The sequence below is a fragment of the Erythrolamprus reginae genome, chromosome 1, assembly GCF_031021105.1.
Source record: "Erythrolamprus reginae isolate rEryReg1 chromosome 1, rEryReg1.hap1, whole genome shotgun sequence".
Classification (NCBI taxonomy): Eukaryota; Metazoa; Chordata; class Lepidosauria; order Squamata; family Dipsadidae; genus Erythrolamprus; species Erythrolamprus reginae.
In genome coordinates, this window is record NC_091950.1 from 393,459,900 (window position 1) to 393,482,207 (window position 22,308).

The 22,308-nt window shown below is 42.4% G+C and overlaps 1 protein-coding gene across 6 annotated transcripts in view; it reads left to right on the top strand.

Moving 5' to 3' along the window:
- DNMT3A (DNA methyltransferase 3 alpha) overlaps positions 1-20,629 on the top strand; it is a 194,185-nt gene extending 173,556 nt beyond the window's left edge. For 5 of the 6 annotated variants that reach the window (XM_070734944.1, XM_070734947.1, XM_070734948.1 and 2 more), the window contains 12 exons: positions 1,689-1,733; positions 3,118-3,197; positions 4,705-4,817; positions 5,756-5,939; positions 6,201-6,285; positions 6,725-6,870; positions 6,983-7,073; positions 8,300-8,448; positions 9,897-9,982; positions 12,693-12,762; positions 13,866-13,984; positions 16,004-20,629. In XM_070734944.1, coding sequence (XP_070591045.1) covers positions 1,689-1,733; positions 3,118-3,197; positions 4,705-4,817; positions 5,756-5,939; positions 6,201-6,285; positions 6,725-6,870; positions 6,983-7,073; positions 8,300-8,448; positions 9,897-9,982; positions 12,693-12,762; positions 13,866-13,984; positions 16,004-16,145 — 1,310 coding nt within the window. In that variant the 3' untranslated portion in view covers positions 16,146-20,629. Of the gene's footprint in view, positions 1-1,688; positions 1,734-3,117; positions 3,198-4,704; positions 4,818-5,755; positions 5,940-6,200; positions 6,286-6,724; positions 6,871-6,982; positions 7,074-8,299; positions 8,454-9,896; positions 9,983-12,692; positions 12,763-13,865; positions 13,985-16,003 lie in introns of those variants that run through there. The other variant, XR_011557567.1, reaches the window with a different exon arrangement.
- The last annotated feature ends 1,679 nt before the right edge of the window (positions 20,630-22,308 follow it).

A 22,308-nucleotide genomic window follows, 5' to 3' on the forward strand; every position in this document is an offset into this window, starting at 1 on the left:
TATCTGGAAAAATGGTCTTTTCTCCTGTGCCTGTCTTTCAATTTCATCTTTTCCTTTCCCCATGTTTGCTTCTCTTTTCCTGTCTTTCACTGAATTGTCATAAAAACCCCTTTCTGAAAGTTCCAAGGACTCGCCCTCTATTCTCTAACTTGAGAACTTTGAAATTGGAAGGTGAAGGAGAAGATGGAAATGCTGCCACTATCCCGTAATGGTTAGATAGTAATGCAGAGATTTCCTAGAAGTCTGTTTCCAGATTATAACAAACAAGGTCTTAAGCATAAAACGTATCAGGAAAGACTTAATGAACTCAATCTGCATAGTCTGGAGGACAGAAGGAAAAGGGGGGACATGATCGAAATATTTAAATATGTTAAAGGGTTAAATAAGGTTCAGGAGGGAAGTGTTTTTAATAGGAAAGTGAACACAAGAACAAGGGGACACAATCTGAAGTTAGTTGGGGGAAAGATCAAAAGCAACATGAGAAAATATTATTTTACTGAAAGAGTAGTAAGTGCTTGGAACAAACTTCCAGCAGACGTGGTTGATAAATCCACAGTAACTGAATTTAAACATGCCTGGGATAAACATATATCCATTGTAAGATAAAATACAGGAAATAATATAAGGGCAGACTAGATGGACCATGAGGTCTTTTTCTGCCGTCAGTCTTCTATGTTTCTAAGCTGGGACAGGCCTTTGTAAGAAAAATAAAACCCAGGAAAAATGTAGCTCTTGGGTTGAATTATTTACATAGCTACAAATAACAATAGCACTTAGACATACGCTGCTTCACAGTGATTTACAGCCTTCTCTAAGCGGCTTTACAGAGAGTAAGCATATTGCCCCCAACAATTCGGGTCCTGATTTTACCCACCTCGGAATGATGGAAGGCTGAGTCAACCTTGAGCCTGGTGAGATTCAAACTGCCAAACTGCTGGCAGCTGGTCATCAGCAGAAGTAGTTTGCAGTACTGTACTCTTAACCACTGCACCACTGCTGTGAATTTCATCCTGATCTAAACCAGGGATGAGCAACTTTCTGGGGGCCAAATTCCATATTAGCCCTATATACCCTGCCAAAAATTATACTTAAAAATACAGATAGGTAAAAGGGGAGAATAATGGAGCCATCTCCAAGAATACTTTTAGTCTAACATTCTAACACAAAGGCAATTTTTTTCCTTGTTTTCACTATTTCCAGAACTAAATTTATTGAATTAATATGAATTAACAGTCGAAAATATTGGCTGTGTTTACCCAACACACTTAACCTGATTATAGATTTACTGTCAAGGTTGTACAGTACATAGAACCATAAGTTAATTACACTGGCAAGATTCATGTACAAGGCCCAAAAAATGTAACCAAAGTTAACACTAACCTAGTCCAAATATTGTATGACCACATCAGTTGTGCCTCGTTAAGCCATTGTCTTATTGATTTGAATTAAGCTCCCTTTCTTTTTTTAATCTTTAATATTATAACTTGTTCTAATTGGAATTCATGTAATTCCTTAGATCCAAAATCGGCATATTACATCGCCAGAGTTTTCTGCAGCAAATGCTAAGTTAAGGCTTTGATTCATGGACACAGATTAGGCCTTTCTGGTTGCCTTCAGTTTCAACTATATTTATTGATCCTGTGTCATTTTGTGAGTTCCTATTTTAACAAATTCTTTTGCTGTTTTAGAACGCCTTGTTTATGAGGTTCGACAGAAATGCAGGAATATTGAAGGTGAGCTTACCCAAATGCATTATTTGTCCTTCCCCATATTAAATTACATATAAGACATGACAACCAATTGTATTCCTCCTCACTCTGCTGCAATTATTGGTCTCTAAAATTCAAGGTGATCACAACAGCTGCAGTTCAGTAGTTTGTTCGTTTTATTTCTATGCCGTCCTTCTCGAAGTGACTCAGGGTGGTGTACAACAAGTTAGTTACAACAAGTTAGCAAATTGATCCTTCTGCCATTAGAGTTTGTAGACTCTGGGTTGGCTTGAAACATATCACAAATAAAATCATTAATAACAAATCCAAAGCAGCCCAACACTTTTGCAGTTGTGTATAGGAAAGGCCTTTTATGGATCTCGTCTAATGCAGTGTTTCTCAACCTTGGCAACTTGAAGATATCTGGACTTCAACTCCCAGAATTCCCCAGCCAGCATTCGCTGGCTGGGGAATGCTGGGAGTTGAAGTCCAAATATCTTCAAGTTGCCAAGGTTGGGAAACACTGGTCTAATGGAAAAGACCAGTAATGCGTTGCAAATCCCGTCGCTACTGGTTTGTGCTTGCTTGACATCCTGGGTGGGTGGGTGGAGCCTAACGCCAGTGCCGCTACCAGTCGTAGATCCAAGCCGTACTGGTAGCAACCCACTGCTGAAAAGGACCCGGATGATCCATGCTAAGTGAGCCTATTATTATTATTATTATTTTATTTTATTTTATTTATTAGATTTGTATGCCACCCCTCTCCGAAGACTCCGGGCGGCTCACAACAATAATAGAAACAATATAACAGTGAAACAAATCTAATATTAAAAATAAAACATATATAAAACCCCAGCATAAAACATATACATACCAAACATTGCTGTTTTTTTTATTATTATTATTATTATTATTATTATTTATTAGATTTGTATGCCGCCCCTCTCCGAATACTCCGGGCGGCCTACAACAATAATAGAAACAATATAACAGTGAAACAAATCTAATATTAAAAATAAAACATATATAAAACCCCAGCATAAAACATATACATACCAAACATTGCTGGTTTTTTTAATTATTATTATTATTATTATTATTATTATTATTATTATTATTATTATTTATTAGATTTGTATGCCACCCCTCTCCGAATACTCCGGGCGGCCTACAACAATAATAGAAACAATTTAACAGTGAAACAAATCTAATATTAAAAATAAAACATATATAAAACCCCAGCAATTAAAACCATACAACACACACATACCAAACATTGCTGTGTGTGGTTTTGGAAGAGGCGAATGCCCCCATTGAGTCAGAGGGGATAGAGAATAATATCTTTCTCACTAACCCAGGGTAACGCATCTCTTTTCTTTCCCCACTCAACAACTACGCCTCTTCTCAGATATCTGCATTTCCTGTGGAAGCCTGAATGTCAGCCTGGAACACCCTCTCTTCATTGGAGGAATGTGCCAAAACTGCAAGGTAAGAACATACAGGACACAGGAGCAACTTGGGAGTGGAGAAAGGACAGAGATGGAGGGGGGGACTTTGGGAGTGGGGGGGCAGTCAGCTTGTAATAATAATTAATAATAATAATTTATTTATTTGTTTGTTTATTTGTTTATTTACTTATTGGATTTGTATGCCGCCCCTCTCCGTAGACTCAGGGCGGCTAACAACAGTGGTAAAAACAACATGCGACAATCCAATACTAAAACAGCTAAAAACCCTTATTTTAAAACCAATCATACATACAAACATACCATACATAAATTGTAGAAGCCTAGGGGGAAAGAATATCTCAGTTCCCCCATGCCTGACGGCAGAGGTGGGTTTTAAGGAGCTTACGAAAGGCAAGAAGGGTGGGGGCTATTCTAATCTCTGGGGGGAGTTGGTTCCAGAGGGCCGGGGCTGCCACAGAGAAGGCTCTTCCCCTGGGTCCTGCCAAACGACATTGTTTAGTTGACGGGACCCGGAGAAGGCCCACTCTGTGGGACCTAACTGGTTGCTGGGATTCGTGCGGCAGAAGGCGGTCCCAGAGATAATCTGGTCCGGTGCCATGAAGGGCTTTATAGGTCATAACCAACGCTTTGAACTGTTCGGCAACCAATGCAGACTGCGGAGTGTTGGTGTATCATGGGCATTATTAGATTTGTATGCCGCCCCTCTCCGCAGACTCAGGGCGGCTCACAACAATAAGAAAACAGTGTACAATGAACAAATCTAATATTTAAAAGAAAATATCTAAAAACCCATTATTTAAAAAAACATACAACACAAGCATACCAAACATAAAACTATATAAGCCTGGGGGAGATGTCTCAATTCCCCCCTTCCCTATATATAGGTGGGTCTTAAGCAATTTACGAAAGACAAGGAGGGTGGGGGCAGTTCTAATCTCCGGGGGGAGTTGATTCCAGAGGGCCGGGGCCACCACAGAGAAGGCTCTTCCCCTGGGTCCCGCCAGACATTGTTTAGTTGACGTGACCTGCAGAAGGCCGACTCTGTGGGACCTAATCGGCCGCTATGATTCGTGCGGCAGTAGACAGTCCCGGAGGTATTCTGGTCCGATGCCATGAAGGGCTTTATAGGTCATTACCAACACTTTGAATTGTGACCTGTGGACCTACAAAAGGACAAAGGCAATTAGAGCAAAATGAAAGAAAACACCTTATTGGGGAAAAAATAAATTCCTCCAAATTCCTGTCATGTTTCAAATGCCTTCTTCCTTGGAGGAAATTGTGATGCTGTTCATAGCAATTAACAGCTATGGGATTAGCTCTTGCCTGATGGTTACATATTTGTTCTCAGAGCAAGTACCAACTCTGCTACCATGAGCAACAATCTAGTGTATTGCTTCCTGTTCTGCATCTGTAAGATAAGAATTTAAAAAATCACTTGTGGTTAGTGTGTTATAAAATATTTTTATGATGGGAGAAACTTAAATTTCTTGGACTTAGAAATATCCCTTACACCTTTGTTTCCTTAGAACTGCTTTTTGGAATGCGCCTATCAATATGATGATGATGGCTATCAATCATATTGCACCATCTGCTGCGGTGGCCGTGAAGTCCTTATGTGTGGGAACAACAATTGTTGCAGGTGAGTTGAGTGGTGGTTTAGAAAGATTGCATCTCTGTCCGACACCCTCCTCCCCCATCCTAGTCACCCTTTTTAGGGTAGTGTCGCCATTTATCAAATCCTCTCCCTTGAGGTTTTGCATCCAAGAGAAAATTAATACAACTTTTGCATCTTTTCTGTGGCGAATCGCCCATGGGAAGAGCCTGTATCTGTCTTTCAGTTTCTATTAATGGAAAACTATAACCTAGGAAAGGAAAATGAGCCGAGATGGCGCAGTGGGTAGAGTGCAGTACTGCAGGCCACTAAAGCTGACTGCTAGATCTGCAGGTCAGCGGTTCAAATCTCATCACTGGCTCAAGGTTGACTCAGCCTTCCATCCTTCCGAGGCGGCTAAAATGAGGAACCGGATTGTGGGTGGCAATATGCCGGCTCTGTTAAAAGGTGCTACACTATTGCTAACATGTTGTAAGCTGCCCTGAGTCTAAGGAGAAGGGCGGTATAAAAAAACCTGAATAAATAAAGAAAGAAAACAATTAGGATCGAGGCAGTTTAAAGGCAGGCTTTTAAGAACAAGGGATTGGGAAAATGTATGCGCGACTTGACCTTTTCAGTATTTTCAGCCAGTCAAAGCTTGGGTGATTCTGGCACTAAGAGAATATAGAATAGAATAGAATTTTTATTGGCCAAGTGTGATTGGACACACAAGGAATTTGTCTTGGTGCATATGCTCTCAGCGTACATAAAATAAAATATACATTTGTCACGAATCATGTGGTACAACACTTAATGATTGTCATAGGGGTCAAATAAACAATGAAGAAGCAATATTAATCAAAATCTTAGGATATAAGCAACAATATGCTGGAATTCCAGAAGGGCCCAGACTACCTAAATCAAATCCATTGTTTGCCTGTTGCATCCTAGGCTGAGTACATTTCCACCGTTATTTTGGTTTGCAGATGCTTTTGTGTAGAGTGTGTGGATTTACTGGTGGGACCTGGGGCTGCTCAGGCAGCTATCAAGGAAGATCCCTGGAACTGCTACATGTGCGGCCACAAGGGTGTCTATGGCCTGCTCCGGCGACGAGAAGACTGGCCCTCACGCCTCCAGATGTTCTTTGCCAACAATCATGATCAAGAGTTTGTGAGTTCAACACGGGGTGGAGGTGGGGATGGGGATGAAGAGGAGGTTTTGATACCAGGAAATTGCAGGAGGCAAGAGAGATCTGCAAACCCTCTCGGGTTTTTTGCAGCACTGTATACCTGAACATGTCGGCCAGTGGCTCTAAATTTAGGATTGCTGTTGAGCACCAACTCTTGGGAAATTTAGGAGCCTTCTGCCATCTCCCTGTGGTGACTGTGTTGCTATGCTTTACACTTCATGCTGCTCCTTTGCTTTTTGCAGGATCCACCAAAGGTTTACCCTCCGGTCCCTGCTGAAAGAAGAAAGCCCATCCGAGTGCTGTCACTTTTTGATGGCATTGCCACAGGTGAGTCCCGACCCTCTTAATATCAGAAAAAGAAGTGGTAACTTGAATGCCACGCGAGAGCCACGGTAACACCAAACAATGTCGTTTGGCGGGCCCCAGGGGAAGAGCCTTCTCTGTGGCGGCCCCAGCCCTCTGGAATCAACTCCACCCCCGGAGATTACAACGGCCCCCACCCTCCTTGTCTTTCGCAAGTTACTCAAGACCCCACCTATATCGCCAGGCATGGGGGAATTAAGACATCTCCCCCAGGCTTTCTTATATTTTATGTTTAGTATGTATGTGTTGTATGGTTTTTAAATTGTTGGGGGTTTTTAATGTAGTTTTATTATTAGATTTGTTCCATTGTTATACTGTTTTTATTGTTGTTGTGAGCCGCCCCGAGTCTTCGGAGAGGGGCAGCATACAAATCTAATGAATTGAATTGAATTGAATTTTCCAGGACTCCTTGTGCTAAAGGATTTGGGCATCCAGGTGGATCGCTACATAGCATCTGAGGTGTGTGAAGATTCTATCACCGTTGGGATGGTCCGACACCAGGGCAAGATCATGTATGTTGGGGACGTCCGCAATGTCACTCAGAAACATGTACGTGGAGCTTTGACGGGGGAGGTTTCCTTTGGCTTGTGTAACTGAGGCTGACACAGCCCCAGGGGCGTCTTCCTCCTGCATCTGACTATTAAATCTCCCTCTGTTACAGATACAGGAATGGGGTCCCTTTGACTTAGTGATTGGAGGGAGCCCCTGCAACGACCTCTCCATTGTTAATCCTGCCAGGAAGGGCCTTTATGGTAAGTGCTACCATCCATAATGTTTGCGTTTGACCCAGGACTTGTTGTTTTAACGCAGTTGATCCAGGGATAAGGAATATGGTCCTCCAAAAACTACTTAACTACAGCTCACAGCATCCTTTGCTGATAATCATGCTGATTGCAATAAATGGGAATTATAGTTCGACAGTACCTGGAAATTAAAATATATTTCTCTTTCGTATTACTTTCTCAGTATTTTGGAAAAAAAATCCATGTGCATATGTTGCTCCTTAGCACATGGAGTATCTGATAAGAAATCTGATAGGACTGCAAGGCTGGTTTTAGTGACTGATCTATGAGATTACACAAACAGAAAAGAAAGAGATTACACATATAGAACTTTAGTATTTGAAAATGCCAGTTAACCATGGAGGTAAAATGTTTGAGCTTCAGGATGCCTCTTTGTAATGTTAAATGAGAAATTGATGAAATTGAGTAACGCACAGACTTTACAACTGAGAAATCAAGTTCCCTATTAGAAAAGGTATTAAAGGTATTAAATTGAAGTTATTTTTAAAGAAGGTATAAATTGAATATTGAATATTAAATATTAAATATGTGGATCTACAATTGGAGGAGAGTTTTTAGTTATTAAGAAAATATTATTTTACTGAAAGAGTAGTAGACCCTTGGAACAAACTTCCAGCAGACGTGGTTGGTAAATCCACAGTAACTGAATTTAAACATGCCTGGGATAAACATATATCCATTGTAAGATAAAATACAGGAAATAGTATAAGAGCAGACTAGATGGACCATGAGGTCTTTTTCTGCCGTCAGTCTTCTATGTTTCTATGTTTCTAAGAAAGTAAATAAGGATCAGAAGGAGATATTATGGTTTAGACTTAAGCAAAAAATATTTTATTAAACACAGGAAGGTATACTGATAGTAAATCCAAATAGAAGATAATTGGTTTAACTGGATGACAAAATTAGAAATGGAGGTGGCATGAGATATATGATGAATACCAAAAGTAAATAGATATGGAATGAAGAATTATTAATGATTATATGCGGGGATTGATACATACTTATCATAATGTATGGTATTGAAGGTATATCAGCTAGATCCTCTTCGGCGCTTTATAAAGTCCCTACGCTGTAAAAGTCAGACTTTTAATGGTAACGGAGAGGAAACTGTTGGCCTGCATCTCAGTTCCTCTTGCAAGCACCCACCTCTCCCTGCCTTTGCTTTCCTAACTCAGAGGGCACAGGGCGACTCTTCTTTGAATTCTATCGTCTCCTTCATGAGGCCAGACCCAAGGAGGGAGATGAGCGACCTTTCTTCTGGCTGTTTGAAAACGTGGTGGCCATGGGCGTCAGTGACAAAAGGGACATCTCTCGCTTCCTAGAGGTGAGGTGAGGTGAGGGGCTCTCCCCGTAGCCAGTCTTGGGATATTACTGGGTAGAAGAGCCACATGGGATGGGGGAATGGGACCTGTTGGGCAGAGCTACTTGGTCCATAACTCTATTGGGCAGTGAGAGCTTTGCGCACATGGAAGTTAACCCACCAAGTAGCCATAGTTAACCACTATACCTAATTGAAGTCTTCAATGAAACAGAGCAGCAGGCTTTCTTGTAAAAATATATTTTACTTCTGTTTTATCAAACTGCTTCTCTAAATAAACTGTCGTACAATACTTACTTATAACTCTTATAATATCCACCATTGCAACCTCTAAGCACTAACCACTAAACTACAAACCACTCTGTATCAAACCACCCTCTGTAACAAACCACACCCATGCAAGGGTGTTCCCTCTTAAATATAGGTTACAGCCAATTAGGTTGCAGCAGAATTAGCAAACCCGTCATGTTTCGACAAGGTGTCACTCGTCATCTTCAGACTGGTGTTTCTGTCCTTCTTCTCAGGCAAACAAGGAGAAGAAGGACAGAAACATCAGCCTGAAGATGACGAGTGAGACCTCGTCGAAACGTCACCAGAAATTTCCAAATCCTACACGGGAAGAAACCCGAATATACCGAGGTTCCACTGTATGTATGTAGATTGTTCTGAGTTCGGGTTTTGCCCTGTGTAATATTTTGCATGTTTATGCGACGTTTCAGTGAAATCACATTCACCATCATCAGGCTGAAGTTTCCAAGCTTCGTGCTGTTGTAAAATGGAACAGCACGAAGCTTGGAAACTTCAGCCTGATGATGGTGAATGTGATTTCACCGAAACGTCGCATAAACATGCAAAATATTACACAGGGCAAAACCCGAACTCAGAACAATCTACATATATATATATATATATATATATATATATATATATATATATATATATATATATATATATATGTCACATGTTTAAGCTGAATTTGAAAATTAAGGGAGACTAGGATAGATCTATTTCGGCCTTATTTTGGCCTCATCAGCTAGCCATACCCACTGGGACTTGAACCTGCAACCTTTGCCTTGTAAGGCAGAGAATTATCCTCTAGGCTACAGTATCCAATCCCTTCAGCTCATCCACATATATATCTCATCCACATACATACATACATACATACATACATACATACATACATATATACACATACATATCTCATCCACATATATATATACACACACACACACACACGTGGGATGATATATAGTTGTAGCTCTAATACATAGTTGTAGCCAGAATGGAACCAGGACTGTGACTGAAGTAACAGAAGAGGTGGGGAGCAGGGGAAATCTTGAAAAGCTTCAGATGGCTTGAAGAAATCTGTGAATCACCTTTGCTGCAAACAAGAGGCAGCCTCATTCGTATGCCCTATAGTGTGATGTCCCTTACCTCCCTCCTTCTTACAGTCTAATCCAGTGATGATCGATGCCAAAGAAGTCTCTGCAGCCCACAGAGCCCGGTACTTCTGGGGAAATCTGCCTGGCATGAACAGGTCAGTTAATATGCATAAGCTATCTACACAGGCACCAACTGCCAGCAGATGAGTCCCTGTTTTGTTAAAACTATTAACCTGTTCAATTATTGATGCTTTAATGTGTGAAGAATTGCTTGGCTGGATTCTCTCATTACCCTTCTCATATCTATTGAATAGCTTTAACATGGGTGGACTTCGGTTCCCAGAATTCCCCAGCCAGCTGCCAAGGTTGGTCACCTTGTGGTGAGATGAGTGGCAAATAAATTTAAAAAAATAAAAATAAATAAGATTGAGAAAACACTAATCTCGTGTCTATATTCACACAACTTTAATTCTTCTATGGTTCTATTATTTTTAATAAAAGAGAATATTTGTAGCTCAGGATTGAACTGTGTTTTCTGAGTTTGGTTGTTTGTAGACGTTCAGTACCCAACTAGGTAAGATGGCTAGTTTTGTTGTGATTTCTCAAGCCTCAAATCAATATAGCTTGCTGATAATTCTGTAGGTGTGAACAAATATTTTATCAGCATAACTTATTTATTTTTATTTATTTATTTATTTAGCAAATTTATATGTTTATATGGGTGTTGTCGGTATGCTGTCATATTTTGCCCAATTCAGAGCAGTTTTGATAACATCACAAATGCAAAAATACTAAGTATAAATGACAATTTATGAAGTCAATCATCTTTGTTGAAAACCTATCACCAAGAATTGCTTCTGATGCCTTGTGAAAGAAAAGCTAGAAGGGGACACCCTGTGCCTTGCGGGCATTAAGGAAATTTGCAGCAGGGAAAAGGAACAATACATTACAAATTTGGGAATTGGGGAAGTATTACATAGACATCTCTCTACAGATTGACTCATTACCCCATTATGAATTTTCATAGAGATAGCAGTGCGGTCAATCCTAACCCTAACTCTAGTTCAGAAACAAGGACAGGAAGCTTTCTGAAGAGGCTTTAGTGGTCAAGAGATTGAACTATTAACAGCAAACAGCAGCGACATGGCTAAATACAATGATTCACTGGGTTTATTGAGATATAGGCCCTAAACAAAACAGCTTGAATGTGATTGGATGTAAACAGGAAGACTTGCAAACAAGCACCGTACTTTTTGGAGTATAAGGCACACAAACACACACACACACCCAAGAAAAAGAGGGTGGAAATGTTGGTGCATCTTATACACCAAATACATCCATTTTTGGCCTCCTGAAACCTCATCCTGCACATTTTTGCCCTCCTGCCCCCTTGTCCTGGGGGCTGCGGAGGGCAAAAATGACATACATGGGGGGCTTGGGAAGCCAGAAACGAGGGTGCACAGAGCATTTGGGAGGCCTTCAGAGTCTCCTGGGGGCTGGGGAGAAGAAAAGACGGGCTTGCGGATGCCAAAAACTTTTCTTTTTTCTTGGTTTCCTCTTTGAAATCTTGATGCATCTTATAACTTGGTGCATCTTATAGTCTAAAAAATATGGTATCCTTGTTAGGTAAAAGTCAATGATGAGCTCCATTTGAAATACAGTGTTCCCTCGATTTTCGCGGGAGATGTGTTCCGAGACCGCCCGCGAAAGTTGAATTTCCGCGAAGTAGAGATGCGGAAGTAAATACACCATTTTTGGCTATGAACAGTATCACAAGCCTTCCCTTAACACTTTAAACCCCTAAATTACCATTCCCCATTCCCTTAACAACCATTTACTCACCGTTATTACTGGTACTCACCATTGAATAAGACACTTAGTGATCCTGATATTTATAAACATAATTATTTATTAACAATAATTATTTTTTTTGTTAATTTTTTGCAAAAAGTATTAGTTTGGCAATGACATATGAAGCCATCCGGCGGGAAAAACCATGGTATAGGAAAAAAACCCGCAAACTATTTTTTAATTAATATTTTTTGAAAAACCGTGGTATAGGCTATTCGCGAAGTTTGAACCAGCGAAAATCGAGGGAACACTGTACTTAATCTCTTCAGCCCCGAGGAAAAGTAATGGAATGACAATGGTAAGGCAAGGAAGGAAATTCAAGGATTGTGGAAAAAGAAGGAAAGAAAGTAAGAAGTTAGACTTGTCCTATTTTTGAAAAAAAGAAAATCTATAGTAATAACAGTAGCAAGAGTTTCTACAAAGTAAAAGAGAAAGGAACATGACCCTTAGCAGGGTAGCTGTGGGGCACCATTGAGAAAATATGTCTCAGTGTCTTTATTTGATCAGATGATGAGTCATTAGAAGACCCACAAGTGGAGCTAAAGGCAGGCTAAAAATATCTTCATAAATATTGTCCATTTATATCCATGGTTTTTAAATTAAGGGAAATTGCTAAGAAGTAATTTTGGCATATCCTGGGTGAGTTGGGGGTAGTGGAGCAATTTGTAATCGCTTATTTGTGAAACAAGTATCTAGTTTGCCACTGTGTCGCTGTGATGTTTCTTGTGTGAAGCAATGGAGTCTGTTTTTGTGTTTGTGTGTGACATTGCTCTAGACTGGGGGGGGGGGAAGTAATGGGGTCAGACAATTTTAAGAACTTTCTTGACCTCAACAAAGTGATTTGTCCATTTTTATTCAGAAAAGCAATTCAATAAAGTAATCCTGATTTATAAAATAGTAATAAGCCAAAATGACCCCTTTTTGTTCTTATTATACAAATACTTTAAAAGAGAACTTTCAGATAGAGTACTGAGATTCCTAGGAGTTAATTGTGTGAACCTGGTTTTCCTACAGGCCTCTGGCTTCAACTATGAATGATAAGTTGGAATTGCAAGAGTGTCTGGAACATGGCCGGATAGCTAAGGTGAGCATGAGAAACCAAAATGAGTTTCGATGTACAATTCTTCATGGAAGAGTGTTAAAGGAGTATGCAGAGTGACCTCTGAGTTATCAAGGATATACATGCGCAAAGGAATCGTAGAATCCTAGCAGATATCCAGCAGATAGTCAGGAGATATGAGTAATGGTTCAGTCAAAGAAACCAGATACATTAAAGCGTATAAAATAGTATTTACTTTAGCAAATATTGTAGTCAAGTTAAAACAGTCCAGTCATACACCATCAAATCAGTCAATAACTCTCAATACATCAACAGTACTACAAGCCTTATTTGTATAGCTTACAATATATAAACTATCATTAAACACACAGTTCTTACTACAGCAGTCACAATGAATCAGCACAAAACGAGCAGAAAAACAAAGAGATTCACACTTCTGGCTCCCTCTTATGGCAATTCCCAACACTAACTCTTAAAGCTATAGTGCTTCGATACATACAAGCATTCATTGTTATCTTGCTTATATATTGCCAAACCCAACTGTTATGTACATAGTACAGTAGTACCTCTAGATACGAGCTGCTCCACATGCGAGTATTCCAAGTTACGAGCCACGACGGGAGCGAAATTTCTGTTCCACACCCAAGCTCAAATTCGGGATACGAGCCAAACTTCCACTACGTGGCGCAAGAATCCTTGCTTCTGGTTATCTCCGCGGGGGAAAAAACAAAGTCTAAAGCCATTTGTTCAAGATACGAGTTGATCGACATACGAGCTCCGTTCTGGAATGAATTAAACTCGTATCTAGAGGTACTACTGTACTAACAAAGAGTTTGGAAAGAGAACATCAAACAGAGCATCTTCTCATAGCTCAAGAGACAAAGGGAGAAAACAGAATCCACCTTTGATTGGTTATAGTTTAGAGAGACCTGGTTTTACGGACCTTTTCATTCTTCGCAGAAATTAAGGCTAGGAAGAGAGAATAACCACATTGATGGAAGGCAGAGGAAATAGCGCAGAGACTGCCCGCAAGCCAAAGGCTAATGTAAAGAATCAGCTCAGAGGTAGCTTTATTAAGCATGGGGTGAATACCTGCCGATAATGTCTATCTTGTCTTCCCAATGTAGTTCAGCAAAGTACGAACCATCACCACGCGTTCCAACTCCATTAAGCAAGGCAAGGACCAGCATTTCCCTGTCTATATGAATGAGAAGGAGGACATCCTGTGGTGCACCGAGATGGAGAGGTGGGAAAGGTGTTGGGTTTTTTAATTATGATAGGGTTTCTAGCTTTTTCTTAATATTAGATTTGTGCCTATATATATTGTTTTATCGTTTGTTGTGAGCCGCCCCGAGTCTTCGGAGAGGGGCAGCATACAAATCTAATAAATTATTATTATTATTATTATTATTATTATTATTATTATTATATGGGTGGGTGGCGGCTGGGCTTGCCTTCTTTCAAGAATGAGCTGATGAACTTGCAGCACATAACCTTTCTGTAGAACCTGTTCCCCATATGTCTTAGTTGTGGCCTGGTTATATGTTTGGTTATAAACACCCGCTTGCCCTTAGAAAGGCCTCTCTGGCCGTGCAATCTATTTTTTTCCCATTGGCACCATACAATTTTATTCTCAGACTTTATAGCTACTGGGCCTTACACGAAAGGGAGCTATTTGGGCTTCGTATTAGAAGCTTCAGGAGTTCTCCCTTAAGGGAGGGTTTCTATATTTTAACAGTGCTGTTTTTGCTATTGCCCAGTAGAAGGCACTGTGGGACTGATTTTGTCTTTACTGGGATTCCTCAGCCCCATCTTTGTACTAATCTAAGTTCAAGGGACTAGGAATTCAAAACGCAGTAAAGCAGGGGTCTCCAATTTTGGCAACTTTAAAACTCGTGGACTTCAAACTCTCAGAATTCCTCAACCAGCTTTGCTGGCTGAGGAATTCTTGGAATTGAAGTCCACGAGTCTTAAAGTTACCAAGGTTGGAGAACCCTGCAGTATATGGACACTAGCTGGGGCTAGTTAATCTCAATAAGGGCAAAATTAATCACATAATACTGCCTGATGGTCGGGAGCAATTACAGCAACCAGTAAAGGGCTGCTGTCCCCACAGGAGAGGACATAGTGGGTGTAGTAAGTTTATGCACTATTTATTGAATACTTAATAGTTTTTTTTATTGTACTTTACTAAGTACCTTAGTATGGCCCTTAATTGCTTTTAAAATAGGAAATAATTAAATAGTATATTTTTGCCCATAACTGCTTTAATCATTTTAATCATTATCTAGAAATGAAGTTTGATAGCAATTAAAGAAAATTGAGCTACTTGCCTAATCTGATATCATACTGAACCTTGTGGGTTCTGTACAAAACCTTAAAATGTTACTGTACTCCTCAAAAAATAATGCTGTCTATCATTTGTCCTTTTTGTGGCTATTCAAATAATGTGACTTAATCCACTGAAAAAGAGTCCAAGCACCTATTTGAAAACCTATCTTGGTCGGTAGGCCATTCCTACCCAGTCACATGACCTTTAAGCCACCCCCCAATCACATGACCAGCAAGCTACTCCCGCCCAGTCACATGACCACCAAGACACACCCACAAAATAAGCCATGCCCGCTGTGGCAGCCAGTGTTCCCTCTAATTTTTTGGGGGGGTGGGCGGAAAAGTATAGTGTCTGAGCGGCAGTCCCTTCGGGACTGGGCGGCACAGAAATAATAAATAAATAAACAAACAAACAAATAAAAAACCCACCCTGTTTTGCCTCAGAGAATTTCAAAATAAAATACTGTACTGTGTGTCTATAACAGTGAGCTCATAATAGGGCAACTCTATCAATATCAAAATGCCACTTAAATAGTTGAGCTAATTTCAAACTAGATTTTGATTTTCTTTCTCTCTTCCTTACTCCCATTCTTTTTCTTTCTCTTTTCCTTCCTCTCTTTTTTCTATCTGTTTCTCTCTTCCTCTCTTTCTCTCCTTCCCTCTCACTCTTTCCCTCTCGGCTTCTGGGCGGGTTTGGAAAACTCTGAGTTGATGATGATTTTTAAGTGAGTGATTGCTCACTGCTCAGCTTAGAGGGAACTATGGTGGCAGCAAAAATTTTGGCAGCCCATCACTGACAGCAACCATTTATTTTACCCTAGTCCTAACAGCACATATCACAATTGCAAACAAAATCTTGTTCAAGGGCAGCAGCCTTTGCTTAGCTCTTTTATGTCAGGGTTCTCAGTATTAATTTGGCATCCTGTGCTTACAGAGTCTTTGGCTTTCCGGTCCACTACACGGATGTGTCCAACATGAGCCGCCTGGCAAGGCAGAGACTGCTGGGCCGTTCCTGGAGCGTGCCAGTGATCCGCCATCTCTTCGCCCCCTTAAAGGAGTACTTTGCCTGTGTTTAAAGGGACGCAACCACAAAACTGGCAAAGCGGAGGAGGAGTCTCAAACACAACCACCCCCAGGAACAGAAGAGAAGTGGCACCAGAATGGAGGAAACGGCTGGTGGGTGAGAGGGTGGGAGAGGACAGACCGCATACTTATGCAGCTCCCATCACCCAAATCTTCGCCCATCCTCTCCCCAGTTTGAAATGCCCCAATCAAACCAACCGGTCCCCACTTTCTGTTGGTAATCCTTTAATTTTCCTGCTCTTTCTGGATGGGTTTGCCTGTTAGTTTGGTTTCCGCCGCTCCTCGGCTGAGCCCCCAGCAACGCGGGCTGTCCACTTGACGCACCGCACAAAAAGAGAAATCTCCAGCCAAGCCCAAAGCTGAATGGGCCTTGGGGCTTCATTGCCCAAGCTCAGTTTAGGAGCACAAAACGAGGTGCGACGGGACCCTCCTTGCGTCTATCAGCGCCATTCCTGGGCCGAGCGCAAGCTGGGAAGCTCCCAGTCCTACCTGGTCCCCCCACCCCACCCCGCCTCCCGAGCCACACACTAGAGTATTTGGGTGCCTATCACACAGGAGACCTTGATACACCCTGCTCCTACAGCCGCTCTTACCTCTTGTTTACAGTTTATATATATATGTGAGAGTTATGTGAGAGAAATATCTATATATATAAAAGGTACTGTTACTACTGTACAACTGACTTTCAAAATGGTGCTTCTACAACCACAGAGGGTGGGGCTGAAGGCAGCTTCCGTGGTGCTTCTCACGCTAGCCCGCAGGAATGGGGGGGGGGGACGGGGGGGTGAGCTTTTCCAACTGATTGCAGCTTATAAGGGAGAGAAGGCTGAGGGGAACCATCCTCCGCCCCGCCCCCGCCCCCCCCCGGGTGGCATGCAATAATACTTTTCTTCCTGAAAAGGCAAACCTCCCTCAGGCCAAGGGCTTGGGCCTTGCTAGATGGGGCTAACCTACCCCCGCCCCCCCCCCCTGCAGAGCTCCAAGCAGGGGCCCTGATGTTAGTGGTGCTTTATTGAAATTGGCGTTTTCTAGGGGTCCTCTTGGGGCTCCACCCGTTACCCCCCTGGCTTCCAGACCAGGAGGCAGAGGGCACCCAAGGACCAGCAGTGCTTGTTTTGGTCATCTCTGAACTCACTGGCTGTAAGGCTCCTGATCAGATCTCTCGGTTCTGCCCCTTTTCTCCACGTTTGCCCCCTTAAAAGACAAACTTCAGCTGCAGAATTTTGGTGGGGATAGGGAGGTAGAGAGAGAGAGAGGTAGAGAGAGAGAGAGAGGAGCCCCTGCCGTCCTGCGCTGCAGTCACCCTTCTGCCCCGTTCCTTTGTGATTTTGTGTGTTCGGAGGGTTCAGCCCCTGCTGCCTTCCTTCCTTCTCCCCCACCCCCCTCTTCCTTTCTACTTGTGGCTGACATGAATTATTATAGACTTCCTGTTTTGCTTGATCAGACTCTGGCTGTGCTACCTTTCTCCTCTTCCCCCCAACCCCCCCACACGTTGAGGGTACAGAGGGGCCAAAGTAAAGGTGGGCAGTTGTCACGTGAAGAGAGTCTCTCCAGGACTTGGTGAACTCTCGTGTGCAAAGTCTGGCTTTAGGAGTCAAACATTTCCTGGAGTAAATCTTGGTAATTGTGTGCACTTTACTCTTTGGGGCAAGGGGATAAATGACCTTCACCATGAGTCTGCGATGCGCAGCGGGTGAGGGATGGCCACTGGGCTCTGGTCAACCCTCCGTGCATGGACTTGAGGCTGCTTCTCCCTTCTGCTTGCAGAGACTGATCCCAACAGGGTCCAAAGTTCTTGGTGCTAATGGGGAATATCTCTCTTCCCTGCTCCCCCACCAACCAGCTTTTTTTTTTTTTTTTTTGCCTCAGCAGCTTTTCCATCTGTGCCTCCACAGGGGACAGCGTCCCCCCTCCGCTCCTGTCTTCCCTGGGTCCATGGTGCTCACGGAGGCAATGGGGTAGATGCCGAGGCAAAACTCAGGAGCAGGCGGGAACGTTGGTGGGAGACGGCGGGTCTCCCTCCGCCTTCTCATTAACACTCCCCAGTGCAATCTCTTGAGCGGTGAAACAGTTGGCAGCAGACAAGGAAGGTCTCTGTTGAAAGCTGTTGGTCTTGGTGCTAAAATTTGGGGGAGTTAGGGTGGCAGGTAGGTGCCTCTGCTCACTTCCCTTCAAACTGTGAAGGGTGCTGGGGTCTCGCTCAGGGCCGAATGGGGAAGGGAGAAAGGTGGTCTCTTCGGAGGGGGGGGGGCTGTTTGGCAAGATATGCCCCACCGCCACCACCGCCTGTTGATAGGCAGTCTCCTTCACACGCCATTCTTCCTCTGACCCCTTTGGGTCGTTGGCTCAGTGACTGCCTGTCCGCGCAAAATTCTCCAAAGCAGGATTTCCAAGCCTTTCTTCCCAACCCATTTGCCACAACGCTAGAGTGGGGAGAGATTCCCTCTGGGTTTCTTGTAGTCTAGTTTCACTGGTGCTAAATGGGAAGTATTTATTGGAAGAGACTGTAGCTCTGCAACGGAGCGCGTCTTTTTCCATGTAGAAGATCTTAAAATTCAAACCCGGGCATTTTCGAAGTGGTGCTGGGGGGGAAACAAAAAAACAAAAACTCCTGCCTGAAACCTTGTAGAGATCCTCTCACTCAGGGTTGACAGTACTAGGTTAAGGGATCTATAGTATCATTCAGAAGATAAGGCAGCTTCCTGTGAGTTTGTCCTGGGCTGGTTTCCAGCCAGGGTAATCTGAGCCAAAGGGCTGGTTGAAGGAGAGGAGGCTCTAGGTATCTCCCCAAATGGTGGGAAGAGGGCATGGGGTGTTGTTGTTTTGGTTTTTTCTCCAATTGTATGCTTCAGAGAAGAATCTATTTGGGGGGGGGAGGTATATCTTTAGTAGTTACATCCTTTTCTCCCCCAAAGTCTTCCTTCCAGCATACAGTAGTACCTCTAGATACGAGCTGCTCCACATGCGAGTATTCCAAGATACGAGCTACGAGGGGAGAGAAATTTCTTTTCGAGACCCCAGCTCAAATTCGGGATACGAGCCGAGTGTCCACTAGGTGGCGCAAGAATCCTTGCTTCTGGTTATCTCAGAGGGGAAAAACAAAGTCTAAAGCCATTTGTTCCAGATACGAGTTGTTCGACATACAAGCTCCCTTCTGGAACGAATTAAACTCGTATCTAGAGGTACTACTGTATTCAGTTTAAGACATGGGGCTGGCCACATAATTCCTAAAGTCGGTTCCAGCAGCTCTCTGCTTAGCTTAGCTGGATCCTCAGTGTATTCCTGGCACTGCCAGGAGACTTTAGTCCCAAACGGCCCAACCTCTCTCCAAGCAGGGCACTGCACCCATCCAGTTCTGTCCCCAGACTGGAAGTGGCCTCTTGGGAAGCCTTTGTTTTGTGTTGTCTTTCAAACGTCCCTGATGTATTTGCCTTGGGCCCTGTTTCACTGCCCACCCACAGAATCCAGCTGTTTTCCCAATGGTGGTGGGGAGCAAGAGGGGGAGACTGAGTTTACACACTGACCGTGTGACTCAGGTCTTTCCATAAAGAGCCTTTTGTCAAGGTTGCACAGCCCTAGACTGAAAAAGCAAAGCAACCAGGACCCCCGCCCCCCGCCCCCATTGCCTGAATTCCTTTGGCATTTGCAGAGGGACAAGGTGACAACCAAGGTGCTAAAAAACAAGTTTTATTACAGATCTCTATTAACTTAAAAAGTCTGCTGTCTGGACAATGACTGTTTTGTTTTTTCTTGTAGTGAAGTTTAAAAGAGCTCTATTATTTTACTCTTATATATTATTATAAAAAAAAAAGGCATTTTAACTTTGTACTTGAAACCTAAAGGAAAAGATTTCATGTGTTTTAGCTTAGACATTGAAGTAGCTGAGACGCTTTTACTGTTTGTGGGAAATCATGTATTCATGCTGAAGAATAAACTGTGTTGAGATCCTGGGAAGAGCTCAGCCCTGCTCCCTGCTTCTCCAGCCGCCTCCCATCTGACATTCCATGCAGCTCAAATCCCAGATGTCCTTCCTTTCCTTCTTTCAGTTCCATCCTCCCTTCCGTCTTTTTTCTTTTTATCTTTTGATGATTTGGGGATGCCCCAATCTTTTCAGACGCGCTTTTTTTTTTTTTTAGAATTGCTTCTATATTTATTGACAAATAAATAATGTACATTTCAGAGTATGGTTCTGCTTTGCCAGGGTTGGGAAGGCCCGTCTCCTCATCCTAAAGGGCAGGCTGTTGTATCTCTGTGTAAGTATTGCTCGTGACATAGCTGTTTTATAAAACTAATTTAAAAAAAAAAAGGTCAATGGTGCAGCAGATGTTAGAAAGTCTGTCCGTTCCGCCTCCATCCCATCCTTTGCATTTTTCTTTTGTGCTCAGAACACTCAAATAAAGGAAGGCTCCTTGCTGATGTACTTGTGCTGGAGAACACTTGAATAAATGTTCTGTTTTGTGCAAAAAGAAAAGAAAAAGGAGGCTGTCGGCTGTCCTGTGCTTTTTGTATCCCTGTGTCCGTGAGTGTTTATAGTGCTCTGAGGCAGTGCTGGCGGGATTAAAAGTAATACCCAAGGAATCCAAGTGGCATAAAATGGGCAGCATGCCATATCAACGGGAAAATAACATCACCACTATGGGGAAATAACACCCCTGCAGATTCATGTAGGGTTGTTGTTTTTTTTTAAAGAGTCACATACCGTATTTTTCAGAAAATAAGACACTTTCCCACCCCTAAAGAGGCTGAAAATTTGGGTGCATGGTATACTCCAAATGTAGCTTTTTTGAAGCTTTTCCCCCCAGCCCTAACGAGCTGGTAACAATCTTCCGGGCTTGTTTTCCTTGCTACTCCCTCCAAAGAAGTTTTTTCCCAACCCTAATCTTTGCAGGCTTGTTTTCCTTGCTACTCCCTCCAAAGAAGTTTTTTCCCAACCCTAATCTTTGCAGGCTTGTTTTCCTTGCTACTCCCTCCAAAGAAGTTTTTTCCCAACCCTAATCTTTGCAGGCTTGTTTTCCTTGCTACTCCCTCCAAAGAAGTTTTTTCCCAACCCTAATCTTTGCAGGCTTGTTTTCCTTGCTACTCCCTCCAAAGAAGTTTTTTCCCAACCCTAATCTTTGCAGGCTTGTTTTCCTTGCTACTCCCTCCAAAGAAGTTTTTTCCCAACCCTAATCTTTGCAGGCTTGTTTTCCTTGCTACTCCCTCCAAAGAAGTTTTTTCCCAACCCTAATCTTTGCAGGCTTGTTTTCCTTGCTACTCCCTCCAAAGAAGTTTTTTTCCCAGCCCTAAACTTTGCAGGCTTGTTTTCCTTGCTACTCCCTCCAAAGAAGTTTTTTCCCAACCCTAATCTTTGCAGGCTTGTTTTCCTTGCTACTCCCTCCAAAGAAGTTTTTTCCCAACCCTAATCTTTGCAGGCTTGTTTTCCTTGCTACTCCCTCCAAAGAAGTTTTTTCCCAACCCTAATCTTTGCAGGCTTGTTTTCCTTGCTACTCCCTCCAAAGAAGTTTTTTTCCCAGCCCTAAACTTTGCAGGCTTGTTTTCCTTGCTACTCCCTCCAAAGAAGTTTTTTCCCAACCCTAATCTTTGCAGGCTTGTTTTCCTTGCTACTCCCTCCGAAGAAGTTTTTTCCCAACCCTAATCTTTGCAGGCTTGTTTTCATTGCTACTCCCTCCAAAGAAGTTTTTTCCCAACCCTAATCTTTGCAGGCTTGTTTTCCTTGCTACTCCCTCCGAAGAAGTTTTTTCCCCAGCCCTAAACTTTGCAGGCTTGTTTTTCTTGCTACTCCCTCCGAAGAAGTTTTTTTTCCAGCCCTAACCAGGGGATAAAATAATGTGCTGAAGTTGACCAAACTAAGGACACTAGCCAGATGAACAACTGGTAGGTAGATTTTTTCCACCCATTTTCCTCCCCCAAAACTAAGATGCATCTTATTCTCCAATGCATCTTATACTCTGAAAAATACAGTATAATACAGAAAATGATAAGAGTATTTGCTTCCTATTTTGGAAATTATTGACTGCATTCATAGAAGCACTTTTCTACAGAATACACTTTTAGGAAACATACATGACATTGACAGGAACCTGTCAGTAGATGCTGTTAAAACTACTGACAAAAAATGGATAATGGAACATGGGTACATTGTGGAGGAAATCTATG